The 20784-nt window shown below is 30.9% G+C and overlaps 1 protein-coding gene and 1 pseudogene across 1 annotated transcript; both read left to right on the forward strand.

Moving 5' to 3' along the window:
• The first annotated feature begins 3394 nt into the window (after positions 1–3394).
• Positions 3395–4640, forward strand: LOC120192843 (annotated as a pseudogene).
• A 14941-nt stretch (positions 4641–19581) lies between these two features.
• On the forward strand, positions 19582–20248 carry LOC120192839 (putative phytosulfokines 6). Its single transcript, XM_039195553.1, has 3 exons — positions 19582–19719; positions 19815–19879; positions 20028–20248. Exons 1-3 carry the CDS (start codon positions 19626–19628, stop codon positions 20133–20135), a joined length of 267 nt encoding a protein of 88 aa, XP_039051484.1. The 5' UTR covers positions 19582–19625; the 3' UTR covers positions 20136–20248.
• The last annotated feature ends 536 nt before the right edge of the window (positions 20249–20784 follow it).

Here is a 20784-nt window from a genome sequence, read left to right on the forward strand (position 1 = left end):
TTTATTATTCAATGACAAAAAATGATATTTTTGAGAGAAAAAAATTAAGGTCATTTTAGTCCAAAACGCCGGTAATCCAACAATACCTAAGGAAAGGGAGGTAATGACATTCCCGGTAATATACCCCAAAAAATCTACTATTGGTAATCTTACGTTACCAGGAATGAGATTCCCGGACTAACCAAACGGGGGAATGTGGATTTCATTCCCATGGGAATCCCACATTCCCCCATCCAAACGCCCCTTAGGTGTTTGTAAGTTACGTCTGCATGAGTTGTAAAAGTTTATTTTATTCTCATTTCTGCTTTAACTTTCGAGTTTGATGTCTTATCTCTATGTAGGACTTCCAAACTAGGATAGGGCGTTACAAAAGGATTAATCAAATTCTACCAAATAGACCATATAATGCTCTACGGCACCAGTTGAGTTTGATATACATGGGTTTTCATTAATTTGAAAAATGATAGTCGTAATTTATTATTTGTGATTAAAAATTAATAGAAAGGTGTGGTCTTTGATTCTTAAAACAGAGATGTTGATGTAATCAAATGAGTTGTCGTAATTTAACGCCAAGATAATTCATCAAGTAATTGGAATGCAAACTACTCTTCGGTTCCAAACATTTCAACTATGGTCACGGGCAGCAACCATAATTATTTGCAGAACCATTTGCCGCTGCTCTTATGATATATTCGAAATGTTTCTTTTAGCTGCTGCTATGATATATTATTTAAATTATAAAATTAAATGTAATGCTTATGTTTAGTTGATTATGTTCTCTATAGTTTTAGTAATTAATATTTAGTTGATTACTTTCTCTATAGTATTGATCAGTCTTCTCAATCAGAAGTTAAACGATTAAAACAATAGTTGATTCAAGTGAATGAAAAATTTACTCAAATGAAAGTTAAAACTGAAGTGACAAAAGCAATATATCAGAAAAAATATGTAGAACTTCAAAATCAACTTGAAGCTACGAAGGAGATGATGTAGAAAAATTAAGAGAAGAATTCATCATCCTAGGTTATTTCTTAAGTTAATTTTTTTATTCTAGTAAACAATGTTGAACTACATTATATTTCACTTGGAAGTTTGTAAACTTGGATTTTTTTATGTTTTAAAATATTTTTACTTTATTCGAATCGTAATTAAATTTCAAAGTGGTTATTAGATATATTTACAGGTTAAATTTAGGCAATACAAAGTAGTGAAAAATATCTTAAAAATCAGTATTGATTAGCGGTATTTTCAATAAATAAAAAAAGCCAGTATATACATAATTATTAGCGGTGTTTTTTTGGGGGGGAACGTCACTAAAGAAATTCACCTTTTGCGGCAATTGTTAACCTAAACGCCGCTAACAATTGTGGTATTTCTTGTGGGTTTTTTTTTGCGCCGGAAAGGTTTTTAACAGCATTTTAAAACGCCACTATAGACCTATTATGTTGTAGTGAGTAGAAGAAGTGAAAGGGTTAAAAGTACCTTGATATTGTTCTCTAAACCAATATCTCATTTGTTGTTCGTTTTCAATTGTGATGGCTTTTTGTAGTGCATCCTGAAGATCTATGTAGTATCATTGATAAAGTTCATCACGGATGCCTAGATTGAGACGTTTCACAAATCGGTAATAGTGGTAATATTTGTCACAAATCCCTTCTCGCCGCATTAAGGACTCCATCTCTTTATAATAATCCTTCACGGATCTATTATCTTGTTGTAGTCTACAAAGTTTTTATCTGTTTTCATGGGAGTACTAACATGGAACATAATGTTCTCTCATATTGGATTTGAGATCATCTCAAGCATTGATTGAATGTTCATATACAAACCAAAATAGTGTCTTGTTGCTTGATTGTGCTATATTTAGCTCATGCATCCTGAAAATCACATCACTCAACGAAATATATAAAGTGGTAAAGAAAATCATAGAAAACAAGAAATCTCACAAATCACTCTAATAAAGTAATACGCCATGAGGCAAGTAAGTCGATCTTATACTCTTTAAAATTCTCTTATCAAGAATTTCTACAATGTTCGTGTCGAAGTTCAATCTCTAACAAAGGCGAAAGAAACTTAATAGCTCTAGGAAGTCAAACAAAGGTTAAGACTCCAATTTAATGAGAATGCAAGGAAAGAATGAATATGCAAACACTTTGATTCTACTAACAAGGACAAAAATGTGTTAGATGACGTCAACGAACAAGAAAAGGTAAAACAAATGAACTTAAAGCCCCTAGGAATCAAGAAAATATTGGAAAACTAAACCCAAAAAACCTAGAAAATGTTGGATCAACTTGAGCAATGTGTTTGAAGGTCCAAACAACCTGAAATATTTTATAGAGGTCGGTCTTTGATTGTTTAATCATCTTGTAAAATTTCAGTCCAAAATACCTTCAATAATATCTTTTGGAAATTCTTGAATGGATGAACCTTAATTCTATCAATTTTTCTTGATCAACACATTTGTAGGGATTTTTGGTGTCCAAATGATCTGATTTTCTTACTAGAGATTGATCTTGTGACGGGGAATGGGCATGTAAAATTCTATATCAAAATTCCTTTAGTAAAATTTTCTGAATTTTTTTTAATTGAGAACCCTAAATCTACTAAAAAAATTAGAACGATGCTTTTGAAGGGTCTGTTGATGTCGAATTGATCTGAATTTTTTTATTGGAGATCACTCTCAGGATGAACCAATATACCTTAATAGCTAAAACAATGAACAATATATATTGGTGTGGGTGTTTTTGCACATTTCAACTGGTTCCAAACCATTGCTCTCTTTTTTATCATTTCAAACTTTGACATTTTCTTGTTCATTATATCAGCCATAAAGAAATGAAGTTAAATATACTGTTATTCATTTGCTTCTTTGGGGTGAAGACAAAGAGTTTTAGGTTTTAAGGTTACCAGTCAAAGGGCAATGTAAGTGGTTAACGATTTAGTTCAGTTTTTCATCATCCATATTAACGGTTGTTAACGTCGAGTGGTCAATTTGTTATAAATCGATAAAGTTAGTGACTAATTTGTTACAAATAGATAACGATGGTGACCAATTTGTTACTTTTGAAACATTGAGGGGAAACGAAAACTTACTAAAACATTAGTGATCATTTATGTATTTTACCAATTATTTGACAGCACATGTTAATAATATTAAATATTTATTATCTATTCAAAAAGATTTATTATTTATATTTTTATAGTTAAAGATTTTTAATGACCTAATATAAATATTTATTAACAAAAAAGATTGAAAAGTGAGTTATTCTGTTCCATAACTCTCCAATTTTCCCGGCTTCTTTTCTCTTTTAAAAACCGTTTGCCTTCCTTTTTCACTTCTATTATTTCTTCTCTTCCCACACAATCACTATCTTCCTTCCCTTTTTCAGTCATGTCTTGCTTCAAAAGCAAATAGGCCGGTACTTTTTTCAGTTCTTATATGTTTATAATCTTAATAATCGCTTTCATTTCATCTTATTCATTTTTGGCGAGAAAGCTCGTTTCTTACTGTTTAATTAAATTAATGTTGCAGATGAGCTAGCTAAAAACGCTGCCTACATCGGCACCCCTGGGAAGGGTATCCTCGCGGCCGATGAATCCACCAGAACCAGTGGCAAGCGACTCGCAAGCATCAATGTAGATAATGTTGAAGAAAACAGGCGAGAACTCCGACAGCTCCTCTTCACTGCTCCCGGTGCTCTCCAATACATCAGTGGCATCATTTTCTTTGAAGAAACACTCTACCAAAAAACTGCTTCTGGTACAATTTTCTTTTCTTATAAATGTAAATGAATTATAGTTGGTTTCTAATAATCAATTCTGGTTGTAGGCAAGCTCTTTGTCGATGTCTTGAAATAATATGGTGTCCTCCCCGGCATCAAGGTTGACACTGGCACCGTTGAGCTTAATGGAACCAATGGCTAGACTTTCACCCAGGGTCTTGATGGCCTTGCCCAGCGTTGTCAAAAGTATCACGAAGCCGGTGCTCGGTATGCTAAATGGCGTGCTGTGCTTAAAATCGGCACTATCGAGCCAACCGAGCTAGCAATCCAAGAGAAGGCCAATGGGTTAGCCATGTATTCGGCCATCTGCCAGCAATGTGGCCTAGTCCCCATAGTTGAACCTGAAATCCTTGTTGATGGACCACATGACATCAACAAATTGCCTATGTAACCGAGCGTGTCCTTGCAGCTTGCTACAAAGCTCTAAACGATCACCACCTGATGCTAGAAGGTACATTGTTGAAACCCAACATTGTGACGCCCAGTTCAGATTCCCCGAAGGTCGCACCTGAGGTTATCGCCGAGCACACGGTCCGTGCATTGCAAAGAACTGTCCCTCCTGCGGTCCCTGCAATCGTGTTCTTATCTGGTGGATAAAGTGAGGAAGAGGCTACCATTAACCTTAATGCCATGAACAAGCTACAAACCAAGAACCATGGTCGCTCTCGTTCTCATTTGGACGAACTCTTCAACAGATCACTCTCAAGCCATGGCCTAAGAGGCTTTACTGGTTAGGTGCAAGCCTACTCTTGGCAGCTACAAGGGTGATGCAAAGCTCGGTGAGGGCGCTGCCGAGAGCCTTCACGTTAAGGACTATAAATACTGATAATTTGGGGCTCTTCAAGAGTATATATACTTCTGGTATGCATAATAAGGTTTTTTTTTTTGGGTGGGGGTTTCTCTAGTTTCCCATCAAATTTTGGGGTGAAACCTGACGAATAAACTTAAGAGCATTTGTGCTCGTTGACTATGCACTCATAGTTTTGTAAAATTTATATTTATACAATAATTTCAATAAATGAAGAACTAAATTTATATTCAATTACATTTACATTCTCCTTCAAAAATTTAGGCTAAAGTATGTCGAGCAATCTACTGGAATTTGGACCAACAAAACTATGGTGAATTGCTACCAAATGATATTCGGCCCAACCAGAGAGTACAAGTAGTGGGTTGCTACTTCACTGAAAATTGGACCAACTTTCAGGGTTTTATAGTTTTTAATCCTGAAAAGATTTTTATTTACAACTTCCAGGTTCTAGCAAATGAAGCAATTGGATACCAAAAACAGATAAATTCGATTTATCCAACTTCATATGCATATGTTTAATTTTAAAATAATATTTCTGAAATATAACTAGAAAGATGAGAAAATTCAATTGAAATGATGATTTAGGATGGTCATTTTTATACCCCAAGCCTTCATCTCTTTACTATAAACTCTTTCTCCCATAAAAATGTAAGTCATCTAAACTAGGAGTGAATCGTCATAAAATAAACTTATTGTCATTGTTGAAAAAATAGAAATTTTAAAGTCAAATTGTTAGCACTGATTGGAAATTTATAAACTAATAAACAGTTAAAACAAACAATCATATCATGGTATTAATCATTGTCTTAGAAATTAATTCTTCCCGATATGTGTAACCGCTACTATAGACGGTCGTCCTTCGAGGTTAGCACGGTTCTATGAGAATTTGTACACTCGAATTTCAAAATTGACAAATGGTGGTATTGATCTTATCTTGCATCGGAAAAGGCTTGAAAGCTTTTGAGAAAAAGAAATGAGAGAAAAGATTTCTTTGTTTTGTAAACATGTTTATTTTTTCGAATGATTTGAAAAGTTGAAACGTTTAGATACATTCTATAAGACACCAACAGTCAATCTTACATAAATAAACAGTTGCTACAGGTGATAAATTACAACAAATAAATTTCGTAAATCGCTTCGGCCTGCAAGAAATACGACCAACAAATTATATGTGATTTGTCTATAAGTACCATTCAAATATTTTGTTTTAGTTTTCTAAAAAGTTATTTTAAAGAAATTCACTCAGATTTGTTCTAAAAAGGTAAAATGCAAGCAAAGATGTATTGTCACAACCACAAACAAAGAGCCTTCTCATCTATCACTCAACAAGGAAGAGATGGAAGGATATTATAAATATCCTTCCAAAGAGTTTTTCCTTCCCAATGTAGGATTTACATGCTCTTCCAACCTTCAGCATTGCCAACAACCATTAATAGTTATAAAATTAATTATTTAATTAAGTAGGTAAAAGGCTTCACTGATTAAGTGGTTGTAATCACTAATCTAAGCCCTGCAACTTGCATGCAGGAAATCTCCTTTCATTGTCTTGTGTATTAACACGACGCAAACTTCAATTTGACCTAAACAGTTGAAAGAAGAGAAGAAAAACACTCATAATTGCACTAAAAATTCTGGCTACTACATGTCAAAACATGCAACATTGGATTGATATAACACCATTTAGATTCGATATTTATGGGCTGTTTCTTTTAGCTTTTTTGACCTTCAAACCTTATCAATGTTCAAATTGCAAACGATGAGATAACTTCGATAATGACAGTCAACAGATTCCTAATTGGATTATTATTGTTGCCTAAATTTTTTGTTAGGAGATGAGATTTGATGCCATTAAATTCATCTCAATTCTCAACCACATAGAATGATCATGAACTATATATGGCTAAAATGATAAGGGTACAAGAGAAGCAATTGGGTTGTTCAATGAATATAAGGCAAATCAAACCAAGTCATACTTACATATTCATATCTATATATGTATTTAGATATAAAACCTTAAGGGGCTGTTTGGTTCAAGGAATGTGGGATTCCCATGGGCCGGGAATCTCATTCCCGATAATGTTTTATTACTGATAGTAGATTTTTTTGGGTATATTACCGGGAATGTAATTACCTCCATTTCCTTAGGTATGGTTGGATTACATACGTTTTGGAATAAAATGTCCTTAATTTTTTTTCTTCAAAAATATCATTCTTCTTCAATTGAATAATAAAATTTTACGAAGGTTAAATTACAAATTTATCCTTAAACTATTTTAGATTTACAAATAAAGTCTATAATTAAAATTTTATATGAAGTGCAAGGGTTAAAATAAAATTTTACCCTTTCATTAAACCTTTTTATATTTTCAATTTTGTAAAAAATATATATATAAATTTTATGAATTTAAATTTTTTAAAGAAAACATATAAATGTTTTCGAACTTGTTGAAAAAGAAATATATAATAAAGATAATTTGGTCAAATATACATTCCAATAATTTTTTATTCTTTTAACCAAACACGATAATCTTACATTCCTGCTAAACCAACCAAACACAAAATACAACATTCCCAGTAATCCTATTCCCTGGTAATCTTACAAACGCACCCTAAATGACTTTAGCGGTAAAGAAAATGTTGTTCTCTCTTCGGATCTCGGGTTTAAACAGATATGTCTACAGGGTGTGTTCATTGTCAATTAAAGTACATTCTCAATGAAGGACAAACGGCCCGTAAGGTTATTGTCTTTTTGCCTAGGAATATAAACAATATAATTCAATATGTATGAACGATACATCTTGACATAAAGCTGCCTGTTTATATTTATAATCTTATCAAAGCCATCCACAAAGAAAAGTTCTCAATCATGCAAAGAAAAATAAATGAAATAATTGAGTAATATGAGAAGGTTGACATATCTATTCCATTTCAAAAACATTTCTTTTCAGTATATATATATATATAAAAATAAAAGTTGTCTCCCATTACATAATTTCTTTATTAGCAAACATGATCAAGAGTTGCTTATTTATCGCACTTCATATATAGTTAAATTAATTAAAGGTTTAAGCGATCCAAAAATTTAAGAATGGAAATCAAATTTTTATTTTTTTAAAAAAAAATGAGTATACAAAATTTTTATCTTTTTTTCCTTTAATATATTAAATTGAATTTAATCAATTTTGCAAAATGCACCGGCCGTATAGGGGTTTAATGCATCCAAACCTGGGTTTAAGAGTCAATTTAGTACTCAGTAATAAAATAATTAGTTAATTTTTATAATCTAATTTAGTCCTCTTTACTTGAAAGGTCATTCAATTTTAGTCCTTCTATAATAGTTGATTAATTTTAATCGTTCATTTCTAATAAATAGTAAAATTATGACATGTAACACACCTTAAAAGTACCACATCATAAAATCGCAAAAATTGAATAAAAAAATTATTGAAATCATAAAAATATTTAAATTAAAAACTTTAGATCCATTTGAATAAAATAAATTTTATATAAACATAAATATTCTACTCAAAACATATATAACGCGGGAATAATTATAGTGAAATTTTAATAATTTCATTGTGTTCAAATTCTCCCATTCATAATCAACTATTCAAAAAGTTGATTAGGAAGGAAATAATAAACATAAATGATTAAATTAAGTTATACATGACTAAGTATTGTATGGAATGATACAAATATATTACATCCTAAAAGAGAAAATCAAGTTCAAATTTTTAAAAAAATATTATTGAAAAAAAAAATCCTAGACTTTCAAAATGAACACTAAATATACAAAAACAAATTATACAGTTAATTCATTCTCCCCATCACTAAAATCCAATTCGGGTCCAGCAATCAAATAGCAGTACTTTGGTATAAAAATTCAATTTTTATACTGAGGCAAGTTTTTTTTTTCTTTCAATTTTGTCGAGTTTATGTTGAAAAATGAAATATACTGAGGCAACGTGAAACCCATGCACTAGTCAATGCTTTTATCCGATATATGTCTTCCTTTAGTTTATTGAAGTTTCACTTTCAATCTCAGAATTGATATCATTATTATTGTTCAACGTTCAAACTCTGTAGACACTTCCTATCTTTTGATTTGCACCTTATCACAACACTCTATCAAAATGGATATATCAAAATTATTTAGATATCTAAATCTAATGTTTAATTGTGATTTATTCACTATAATTGAGTTCAGAATATATATACATATTTAGATATAATAGTATGAGATGATGATTAAAAAAGATAATATCTATCTAAAATCTTCTTAAGTCATTGACAATCAAACATCACGCGGATACAATTACCCAAACTCAAACCTCTAAAAAAATATTTCCTTAATCAAATATATATATATATATATATATATATATATATAAATAATAATTGAGAAACATTTTACCCTTCATTTGAAACTCCTACTTCTCGCCAAAACGTCTTATCCTCTGTCTCTTCTTTCTTTTTCTTTCGATTTTGCTTATTTTTTCTTTGAAAGAAAAACTTTTGGAATTTCGACTTTGTAAAAGTATCATAGCTTTCACACAGTTTAGACAGACACTGACACAATACCTTTAGCAGATCAATTATTGAAATTAAATTCAAACATTGAAAAGTATTGCACGAGGTTGATTTGGAATGAAATTCAGAAAATTTAAAGGACAAGTAGGACCAAACTTATGATTTTTCTTATGACAACCTTACGTTTCCCTGCATGTGTATTCGTCCAAATGGAACCATCGAAGTGGAAAGTATTGAATTAAAAAAATCTACCATCTTTATCCTATAATTTGTGTCTTAAATTGACTATGTATATAGTTTTAAAAGATATATTTGATCAAAATAATAATAAAATTAATTCTAAAAGTTGATTGATAAATTTAATAAATGTAAAAAGTGAGACATATAAGTGTAAAAAAAGAAAATATAAGTGTTATTTGTTGACTTTTCTAATAGGACATTTTAAATAAGAATTTAAAAAAACACACACATTTAGTAGGACATATTTTTTTTTACTTATACATTAATTTTATATTAAGGTATCAAATTTATTTAAAAAGTAATATCTTGTAAAAATTTATTACTAGTTATTATTAATATATTAATTGGAGAATTAGTACATAAATCCATTAGACAAAGTTTTGATCCTTAGAATTATGAGTTTTAATTCTTTATTTAAAGATATTGTTAATTATCAGTTGATCTAGAGGATGGGACATTATATCTCTTAAGTAAGGTTAGAAGTTTGAATCTTGACAATATGATATAGAAAAACTAGGTTGAAAAGGATCACCTTTAAAATGAGTATTTACATAATTTTTAATATGAATTAATCGATCAATGAGTCGAAATCTGATGGTTAAATAAAATATATATACAATCTGAATTAGTCTTTCAAGAATGTGATTAAATTAGTGATGTAATTTAATCCTTTTTCTTTGTTTCTTTAATTTAACCTAATTTGAGCAAACCCTTTAGAGAGGGTTTTCTCATGTTAACTTGGGGGTAAAATAAGCAAAGCGGTAAGCCTCATCATCTTCTTCCCGACCAAAACCACCAATGAAATCACCCTAAAAGCTTAAAACCTTAAAATTTAAAATCAAGGATAACGACATTTACTCATCCATATAACAAAATTTGATTACATTTTAGTAAGCTCTCAAGCCTAACTTTTATTTGATGTTTTTGATTTTTATTTGGAGAAAGTTGATCCAAAACTATAAACTTAAATTTAGTGATTCAAGTTGTTTAAGGGTGCAAAGCACTAAATTGAGCATACCATTGGAAAAAATATGAAAGTTCCTATGAAATGGTGCATTTAATTTCATCATTCTTCAAATATAGGTGAACCCTAAATGGAATCCTAAGTAGAAGTTTGTGTAGAATTGATTTTGAATGATGAAATTGTTAGTAAATGTGTGTTTCTCTTAGTTAGAGCAAGTGCATTATATGGAGAATCAAATTTAAAAAGGAATGCTAAAATACTAAGGATTGCTTAATCTGAGACAAAATCGACCAACATTGATTAGGTGAGTGTAGTCGCATGAGTCGTTTGTATTATTTTATTTTTTTTATCATTGTTATGTAGGTGACATCATATTCATTGTTTTTAGCTCAATTAGAGAAAATGAGTGATAAGTCGTTTTTATCGGAAACTTTGGTAAACTTTTATGATTTATTGTTTATGATATGTATTGTATGAAACTATGAATTGTGATTTCATTGATCTCATTGACATTATCATCCAAGATGCATACTAGACTATATACCAAGCCTAAACATGGTATATTGGTGAGTGATAAAACATCGCTAGAGTTGGCAACATGGTAGTGTGTTGTGAATATCTTTTGTCCATTGTGTTGGGATTTTTGTAAGCTCGAATCGACAACCGAAACGGTTAGCAAAGAAGGGTTAGGGAGTAAGCTCCTCACCAAGGATTTTCCAACAAATTCTCTAATTTGTTCTTTCTTTTGAGGACAAAGAGTAACCTTACAAACTCCCTAGTTTTTCCAGGCTAAACTAGAACCTTTCCATAGCTTTTACACAGGATTAGCTAGAACCTTTCCCCTTTACAAAAGGATAAAAGAAGTAACAAATAAACCTTTCAAAGGTAGGTGTTTACAAGATTGAGCTCACAAGAACCAAATATTTACAAGAGAAAGATGAAATAAGAATGAAAAACTCTTCTCTTGTGTTTGATTGCTTGGATAGTTGTTCTCATACTTCTTCAAGTGTCCTTAGCTTGTATTTATAGCTTGGAATGTGTTTGATGTCGTATATAACCGTTGGAGATGTTTTGGAGCCATTTGGGGATGATTTTTCTACTAAAAAAGGCTGCCCATAACATGGTTCATCGGTGCACTATCAAAGTGCATCGATACCCCTTCATTAAATTCAAATAAACTAGTCGTTACAGCCTTAGTGCATGGATTCACAGCAGGATGCATCGATGCACTAATTGCATTCGAAATGGAGTGCATCGATGCAATACATGGTGCATCGATGCACTAGTGGCAGGTGCATGGATGCACTGCAGGGGTGCATGGATGCACTGCAAGGGTGTATGGATGCACTGTAGGGGTGCATGGATGCACTTTGACACCCTTTAGCATTTTTGCTCAAATCCGAATTTAATGGACTTTGAATTATTTTTGAAACCTTTTTAAAACTTTGAATAAATTCAATTCAAGTCCAAAAACATTTTGCCTTAAATTTTTTATATCGAAACATAATTCAACAATCTCCCCCTTTTTGATATAACAAAACATTTGAAAAATTGTTTTTGGCAAAACTCCCCCTTAATAAAATGTTTAATGAAAAAGATACCAGTTGTTAACAATTGTTTGAAAATATATGAAAATGTTAAGCTCCCCCTTTTTCATTAAGAAATTGAATTTTTCAAACCAAACTTGTATAGGCCTTTAACTTGGTAGTGTGTTGTGAATATCTTTTGTTCATTGCTATTTTATTGAGTCTCAAATATGATTGGCATGTTATAGAGTCAACCATGTTTGTAGTCTAACACCTTTAACTTGTATAGGTATAAAGTGTCACATAAGCCTATCGAGACAACTACTAAAATTTAAAATATTTTTTATTTCTATTTAAAACATAATATTTTTATCAAATAGATATTCATAACAGTTATAAAATGGTTTTACAAACCAGAGCTTTGTGACATGTAGTTTTAATGAATATCATACAATCTCATAGTTTTAAAATCTAAATAAAATAATAAGGGTCCTATGTACACACATGCTCAATAAAAGTAAGAATACAATACTTAGGAGGGAATGCTAGAAATCTTGCTACGACGGTGTTCCTCGAATGACTCAAGTTACTAGCTCACCTATGAATGTAAATATTCGAACACTAAACTTAAAATGCTCAATAGTATATAACTAATCGAAAGCAGCATTATGAATCTCATAAATATAAGCATGCTAGTGGATATGATAATAAGCAGTAGGTACATGCATGATCATAGTCGTATGCTACATGCTTAAGGTTCAACAGTTTTATGAATATAAAAATAGTCTTATGCTTCCCTAGTCTGTAACTAAAAGTCTCACCATAAATATAAATTAGGTCTCTAACTTCAAATCACACAAGTCATACATCATCATATGCATACACAACACAAACATAATGATCACACGTGCCTTAATAAAATTCCCACCAATCAATACAAATGATCTCTCGGTGTCACAAATGCCTCGGGTATAGAACATAGAGGGAAACTCGATGTCACAAATGCCTTAGTATAATTCTCGCTCATTTTATGTAGCATTGGCTCAGTGTCACTATAGTTAGTCAAGCCAAGCATCAAGGATATCTAATAATCATCAATGCAATCACAACATGCGTAGGTATTGATATGCCACACTAAGACAGTTAAGTTAGTTTGACTACACACTATCAAAATTCATCAAAATCGTGTGAGGTTGCCACACCCCAATCCCGGGGTAAAAATTTTTCTATATTATCTTCATGGGATTAAATTATTATTTTATTAAAATGTTGAATCAAAATTGAGTGCGAGCAAAATTTAGAAGATTTGATGGGTAATTATACCTTTTTGGGAGAAGTGGATTTAAAAGCCTCTCACATGTCTGAAAACGCCCATTCTCCTTTTTCACTTTCCCAAATTAGAAAGTTTATTCTCTCTCATCTTTCTTTAAAATTTCATTTTCTCTCTCTTCAAGAAAACTTCCACAGTTGATTTGTCGTCGTCCGAACCTATGATCGTTGCACCGCTGACACCACTATGTTCTTGGAGTTGTGAGGAGTAGACTGGAGTTCGTTCTTTCACCATCATAGTCAGTATGGAGGGAGGTGAGCGAAAAAAAGATTTGGCCTCATTGTAAATAAACTCTCTACAGCTCCTCATCGAAAAAAATGCTGATAAGTGGCTCAAAATCCTATAAAACACAATTATGGAAGTTTTGGTGGCCATCCGATCTCTGTAGGCCGCCGCACATGCCCCATATACTGCTCCTTACGCGTAGGCTTCACCTGTCGCCGGGGAGTCTTCTAGAACCGGCTAGACCAGTCTGAATAGGTTGGACTAGTCTGAACTGGCCAAACCAGTCTAGGTCAGACCAATCTAAGGTGTACTAAGACAAGTCGACCAAGTCGTTAACTGAGCCGCTCAAGCCGTTAACCGAGCCAATTGAGTCATTGAACGAGTCGTCGATCTGAGCAACCTGAACCGAGCAGAGTTAAGCTATCTAATCAACCCAAGACAATCTGATCTAAGTTATTGATCATTGACCATTTGTTAACCATTGTTGACCATCATTGATCGACCGTTGATCATTATTAACCGAGTGTTGATCACCGTTGAACGACCATTGATCGGTGTTGACTAACCATTGACTTTTTTCGAGACCACCTATCTTAAAGTTTTTTGACATTCTGAGTCTAGTTTAGGGGTCTGTTTTGCCAAATTCAAACTTGATAAGCTATTTTTCAGTGTTTTATCTTTCGATTCGATCTAATTTTCACCTTTAAGTTTCGTTTCTGATGTAATTTATTTTCCCAATTGTATCAGTTTGAGGGTGTTACAGAGGTTATCCCCTCACTCGTCACTATCTAACTCGTTCTCTCATCTAGGACGTTATGTAAGGATAAATTAGTTTTCTCATCTATTTGTCCACACTATTATGGTCATTTAACATCCAATGATATTTTAGTCATTTTCATTAGAAGTCTACAAATTCAAATATTAGATATGATTTAATCCAAAAATGCATATATCCAAAATATTGAATAACTAAAATAGTGATCTGTATCTAATCCAGAGAAATAGAATACCTGAATTTTCGTATCAAATAACTAGATATTTGGATCTGAATATAAAATTTAATACCACAAAGAATAGTTTTAAATTTTATATTTTGTGACTTTATGCAACTTATTTGAAATATATATATATCTTAATTTTATTAGGCTAGAGCTTTAATGGGTTAATATGTTACTCATTTATTGGGTTAAAGGCTAATTAAAATCTAAAGGCACAATTTATTTATTTTTTTGGATTTTTGAATAATCCAAAATTTGAATTTATTCGATTCGTATCTAATTTAATTATCTGCTTTTTTTAGATATTCGATTCAAATTAAAATAAAAAATGATTCGAATATCCAAATTTTTAGATTATATCAATGGATCAAATCATATCTTTTTGCACACCCTTACTTTTTGCCTCTAAAGGGATCTTCTAGTAATTAAGACATTAAGTCATTTAATATTTTCACTATCCATGTGGTATATCATTACTAGTCTATACTCGACTTGTAACACCCCCAACCCGTACCCGACCCGGATACGAGTCTGAGGTGTCACATTGACTTTTTAAAGCATATACATTCGTAAAAACTATACGAAACTTTAAACTTTTTTTAACATAAAATCCATATATACATAATTGAGTTCGACATTACCAAATTGATCAGAGCATGCGTAAATTACACTTTTGTACATGCCAACACTTTTCACCCAACAAAATACATACTGTGAATTTACTTCTAATCTGATCTTTGAGTAGAGATATGCCGCTCTGCAAACTCCTAAACTTGATCTTCTTGCTCATCTGAACATACATGTAAAAACGCTTGAACGCTAAGTCATAGACTTAGTGAGGCATAAAATATAATAATGCATTTCTTATAAATATGAACATGCAATTAATTACTCATTTATAATCATAGCATAAATTAATCATGTCACACATATGATACAATATAAACAATATCAATATGGTAACATATACTCATGTAAATACATTTGTTATCTCTTATAGGCCCATGTACATTACTGAGAACTTAAGGTATGCGAATACATTGAGGTTGTGCACATATGCTATCACCACAGCTTTATGGGTCCCACTAGGGGCATATGAAATTTGTCTCGAAGGACCTATGTATATGTCCCGACGAACCTCTGTATTTGTCCCGAATGACCTATGTAACCCTCGACTCTTGGCATGCCAACTATACCCCTAGCTCTCATATCACATAACATGGGCAATATTGTTATTCTTCATATGTTCATGTATTTATATCATTTCTCTTGTAATCACATATATCTTTTCTTTTATCACATATCACATGTACATATAATTATCAATCTCGTATCATATAGCATGTGTATTTGCATCTATTCATATGAATCATATATCATTTATCAAATCCTATAAACATATATATAGTTTATGCATATATTTATAATAATCATCATGTATGCATGTTCATAATTACTATGCTATAAATACTAACATAGGAATAAACTTATCACAAGTCATAATTCCTTTGAATTATATCTATAGTATGCACTCACCTTGGCCTCACTGGCTATTAATTACCCCTATGCCTTCCTTTTTTTCGATCAAATCCTAATTCGGTGGTTGTTCCGAAACTTGTTTACGCTCGATGTCTACATGATCATACATTTATACATATCAGTATTCCCAATGGCATACTCTAATCTTTCATTTCTTAAACTAAAAGAAAAGTCTATTTTCAAGTTCCCTTTGAAGAGGTATCGGTACCCATTATAGGGTATCGGTACTACCCTAGCTGAGGGTATCGATACCAAGACGAGTATTGTTGCCAAAATTACATTTGATATTTCCCTAGTATCGATACCTCTCTTATGGTATCGGTACCTATGGTACCGATACTACCTTCCAGGTATCGATACCCTTTGAATGCCTTCGATAATTTTCACTCTTGAGGTATCGGTACCTAATGAATGGGTACCGATACCCCTTGCCTAGAAATCACTTTTTAAGCCCGAAAATTACTTCATTCTAACTAAAATCCTTGATAGCTTAGCTCCTTTAATACCCTTAACTCAAGGATACATACTCAAACAAATTCCTAGACATTTAACACATCTTTATCCTCAAATTCTCATCCTCCATATGGAATTCAAGAATCATTCCAAATTTTCTACTTGTTCTAAATTCAATTCTATCACTTCATATCTCTTAATTCAACCTTTGACAAGTCAAATTTAGTTTCAAATTCCACTTATTAACTCTTTTCTAAACTTTCATCTAAAAACTTCTACTCTTTAATCTCTTCTAACTCTTTCATTCTTTGATTTTTAGATGACTTAAGTTTTCCCTAAGCTTAAGTATTATCCAAAGATCATAAAACAACCTTAAATTCAACAAATAAACAACTAACAAGGAACTCACCTTTTATTTGGCTCTCACGTTTGAAGGAAGAAGAAGAAGAGAAAGGTTGTTCTGGATATTTCCTTTTCTCTCTTCCTTTCCACTACACGTGTATATATATCCTCCATCTCTCAATTTTTAATTTATTTCCTCATTAAATGATTATTTTTCCCTTCCATTCTTCCTTCTTTAATATTTAATCCTATACAAAATTTACAATATAAGTCCCTAAACTTTTCAATTTATCTACTTTGACTAACAAATTCTGAAATATTTCAATTTAGGATGTCACACAACTCGAGGTTGATTAATCGTTAGTGACTATCTAGTCACTTTCTCCATATTTTCTCTTAATTCACCCTTGAACCAGAGGGACGGCTTGCACAACATCAATTTATCAATATTTACATGGTATGTGATTCCTCTAGCATATTATTCGTATGGTACATCATCTCCCTTGCATGCATATCCTTCGTAATGAATTTTCGTTTATAATTGTTCGTTATATGTCCATTTAGGGGCGCTTTGAAGTTTCTTACCCACCAAGGGTATTTTGATAATTTACACTACCTAAGAATATTTTAGTTGTTTCATAAATTAGGACCCTTTCCAAGTTTATTTATATATTTCATAACAATCCATAGACATTCGCGTGCAACGAAAGATATTTCTAATCTTTTGATGTCGGAAAATATTAATACTCAACTAGATAGCTCTAATATTGTGAGTACATATACTAGTAGTATAGATACAAGTAGTATCAATATCAGAAAATACTTCGAAGTGAATAGTATCAACACTACTGAGAGGAGTCCCGATACTCTATAAACAATACCGATACTACGATTGTATTTTATCTAGATTTCTTCATCAGTTCATTTGTATAGATACTCTATAAACAATATCAATACTACCATTGTATTTTATCCAAATTTTTTCATCAGTTCATTTGGTATTGTATTATTCATTCAATATCTATACACCGACTTAGAAATGTTGTATTTTAAGTTCGATAATCACTCTAAATCTCTCTCAAATTGTCTAGTTTAACTCCAAATTGTATCCTAAAATTATAGTTTCAATTCAATTTTAATAATTATAGTTTGACATTTATAAAAAAAATTAATAAAATTATATATATATATATAAACAATAATTGCTTTTTTACAATAAAAAATAATTGAATTTAAATCAAACAAAATTTGATAAAATTGATTTTCGATTTTCTCAATCATGTACAAAATTCTAGAAATGAATATTGTAAATAAAATATGGAAAGTAGTAGTTAGATTTACATGAAATTCTCGTGAGTGGGGAAGGGTTGTCATGCCTTCAAATTCCAAACTCTAAAGCAAGAAATAGAGTGGACATGACATGACCAGACTTTGTCGTCGAATTTTATGTAGCTCTAGTCTTCATTTTACCTTTGGCCTGCAATGACACCAATTTTGCATCCCCTGTTAACCCTTTTTATTTGTGTTATTTATATAAAAGGGTCAGTAAGACTTTTTATATTTTGAGATTTTGTTTTTGTAGAATATTTGTAAACGGGGCTCCTGCTCGTAAATATGTTTTAAATGCTTTTATAATTTTTTAAGGTAAATTACACGTTTAGTACCTAAATTATCAGTTTTGGTCTATTTTAGTACCTTAACTTTCAATTTTTTCAAAATCATACATAAAGTTTAGTTTTTGTTTCATTTTAGTATCCATGTTCAAAATTTAACATTAAGTTTTGAAAACGAATTAAAAGTTTAAGTACTAAAACAAACTAAAACTGATAGTTTAAGTAATATAAAAGTTAAGTTTTTAGCAGTGGGAGTACTAAAATGAAACAAAAACTAAACGTTAGGTATGATTTTGAAAAATTTGAAAGTTTAGGTACTAAAATGGACTAAAATTGATAGTTTAGATACTAAATGTGTAGTTTACCCTAGTTTTTATAGTTTGAATTTATTGTGGATTTTTCCTAAGTTGAAAAATAGAAAAATTTAAGTAATGATCATTTCCATGATTCAATGTGACACTAAATTCATCTCATAACAGATACTTAGAATATTACAATAAATATATTAATTTGAGTTTTAGTATCAATCAATCCTTTACTTAATTGTTGATCTAGTTGTTCTTTCTTTTAATAATATTTAATTTTAAAAAAATATTATTACATTATTAGTAATATTAATAATTTATGAAATTATAATTAAACTTAAAATATATATTTAATTAAATAAAAATTAAAATTCATATAATATAATGCACATTAATTAAAATCTATATATCATTTTAGTATTTATCTAATTATTTTAATTATTTGGCCGAGTATTCAAAATGTGTAAAAAGACAAATTTGTTTACTCGTTTGCATTTTTTTTTGGTAAATTATGTATTTACTTACTCACTCATTTATATGGTTTTATTTTTTATGATTCATTTATTTTTATTTAAAAACATATTTAATTTTATGTTTTTGTTATGTTTTGATCATTTGTTATTAAAAAATAAAAATAAAAATTGTTAATTTGGTAATTTTTATTTCTTCTAATGATGATATGATATTATCTTAATGACATGTCAACATCGATGTTAATTTTTTTAACAGTTGATGAACAAAATGAAATAACATTACATATAATTTTTTTTTAATCACTAAATATGTACAGTACCATTTTAAAGAATTTTTTAGAGTTGTTACTGTTGAGAGTTGTAACTGTCGTGTTAAGGTTGTGCATGTGACTTAAAAGGCTCTCTCTTCTTCTGCTGCTATTTATGTACACTTTCCCACTCTTCTTCATTACTAATATTATTCTCAATCTTCCTTTCTTTAATCTAAAACAATGAAGGGAAACAGTGTTGGGTTTTTAAGCTTTTTGGTCTTAGCTTTTCTTCTTCTTTCATCATCTGCTCGTTTGCTGCTGCAAATCAACCATGGTTTGTTTCAACTAATCCCTTTCCCAAATTTACAATATTACTATATATCTTCTCTTTGATTTATTCTTTTGACGAGTTAAATTGTAAGCAAACAGATGAAAAGGAGTTCAACACAAACGGGATGATCACCCAAGCTGATGCAAAGGAAGATCTCTCATATGTAAGAAATTTTATCTTTCCTTTTCTTTTTTCCTTTCTGGGTTAAACGTGTGTTTTTTTTTTCTTTTTAAAAGAAGAAGAGGAAGCTATATTATTGATGTTAAATGGGCTAATAGAAATAGTATTTGTTTTTATTATTGGGGAAGAAGTTGATGGGAGCAGAAGAGTGCGAGGAGAAAGATGAAGAATGTGTGAAAAGAAGGGTGATTCAAGAAGCTCACTTGGATTACATATACACTCAGAACCATAAGCCTTAGAATAATATTAAACATCAATATACAGATGGAAGGATAAATATAGTATGTTTTATTTTTATTTTTTTTATGCTATATCAAGAGAAAAAATGTGTTGTTGTGGGTGTTATCAACATAATATAATATTTAGAGTTTGGATGTAATTTTGTTTTGAATAATTAAAGAGAATGATTTGCCTTGTGTCTATAAAATAATTTTGTAACCATGTTTTGGATGATAATTAGCAAAGGAAAGAGAATTAAAAAGAGGAGGATATTCTTCGGTCAAACAGCATAATATATCAATGAATTGGAATTATAAAACAAACAAAATTAGATGAAGATGAAGAGGAGACAAAAAAGAGTGAGATTGAGAGGTTGAAACCTCGGGTTTTGATTTTGCTCCATATATTGCACCATGCTCTTCACTGCTCCTATCCATAACCAAAACCTTAAAATGAATTATTTAAACCCCAAAAAAAATATCAGAGTCGTAAAACAAGAACCGAAGGATTTGAAATGAAGAATTTTAGATTTTAGTTATTTTTTAGAATTGAAATTAAAAATTGTATAGGTATCAAATTAATATTTTGAATGTGGGTCAAACTTGATATATATATATATTGTCCTCTCGGTTCTAAGGATTTGTCCGGACTAATTCAGACCGATCCGTA

Source organism: Hibiscus syriacus, unplaced genomic scaffold, assembly GCF_006381635.1.
Source record: "Hibiscus syriacus cultivar Baekdansim isolate YM2019G1 unplaced genomic scaffold, ASM638163v2 tig00116982_pilon, whole genome shotgun sequence".
NCBI classification, from domain to species: domain Eukaryota; kingdom Viridiplantae; phylum Streptophyta; class Magnoliopsida; order Malvales; family Malvaceae; genus Hibiscus; species Hibiscus syriacus.

What these genes read in the sequence shown, in the direction of transcription:
- LOC120192839 (XM_039195553.1), top strand. Translation starts at nt 19,626, where the DNA reads ATGAAGGGAAACAGTGTTGGGTTTTTAAGCTTTTTGGTCTTAGCTTTT. An exon ending in GCTGCTGCAAATCAACCATG is followed by an intron (nt 19,720 to 19,814) that starts GTTTGTTTCAAC and finishes GTAAGCAAACAG; the next exon opens with ATGAAAAGGAGTTCAACACA. An exon ending in CAAAGGAAGATCTCTCATAT is followed by an intron (nt 19,880 to 20,027) that starts GTAAGAAATTTT and finishes TTGGGGAAGAAG; the next exon opens with TTGATGGGAGCAGAAGAGTG.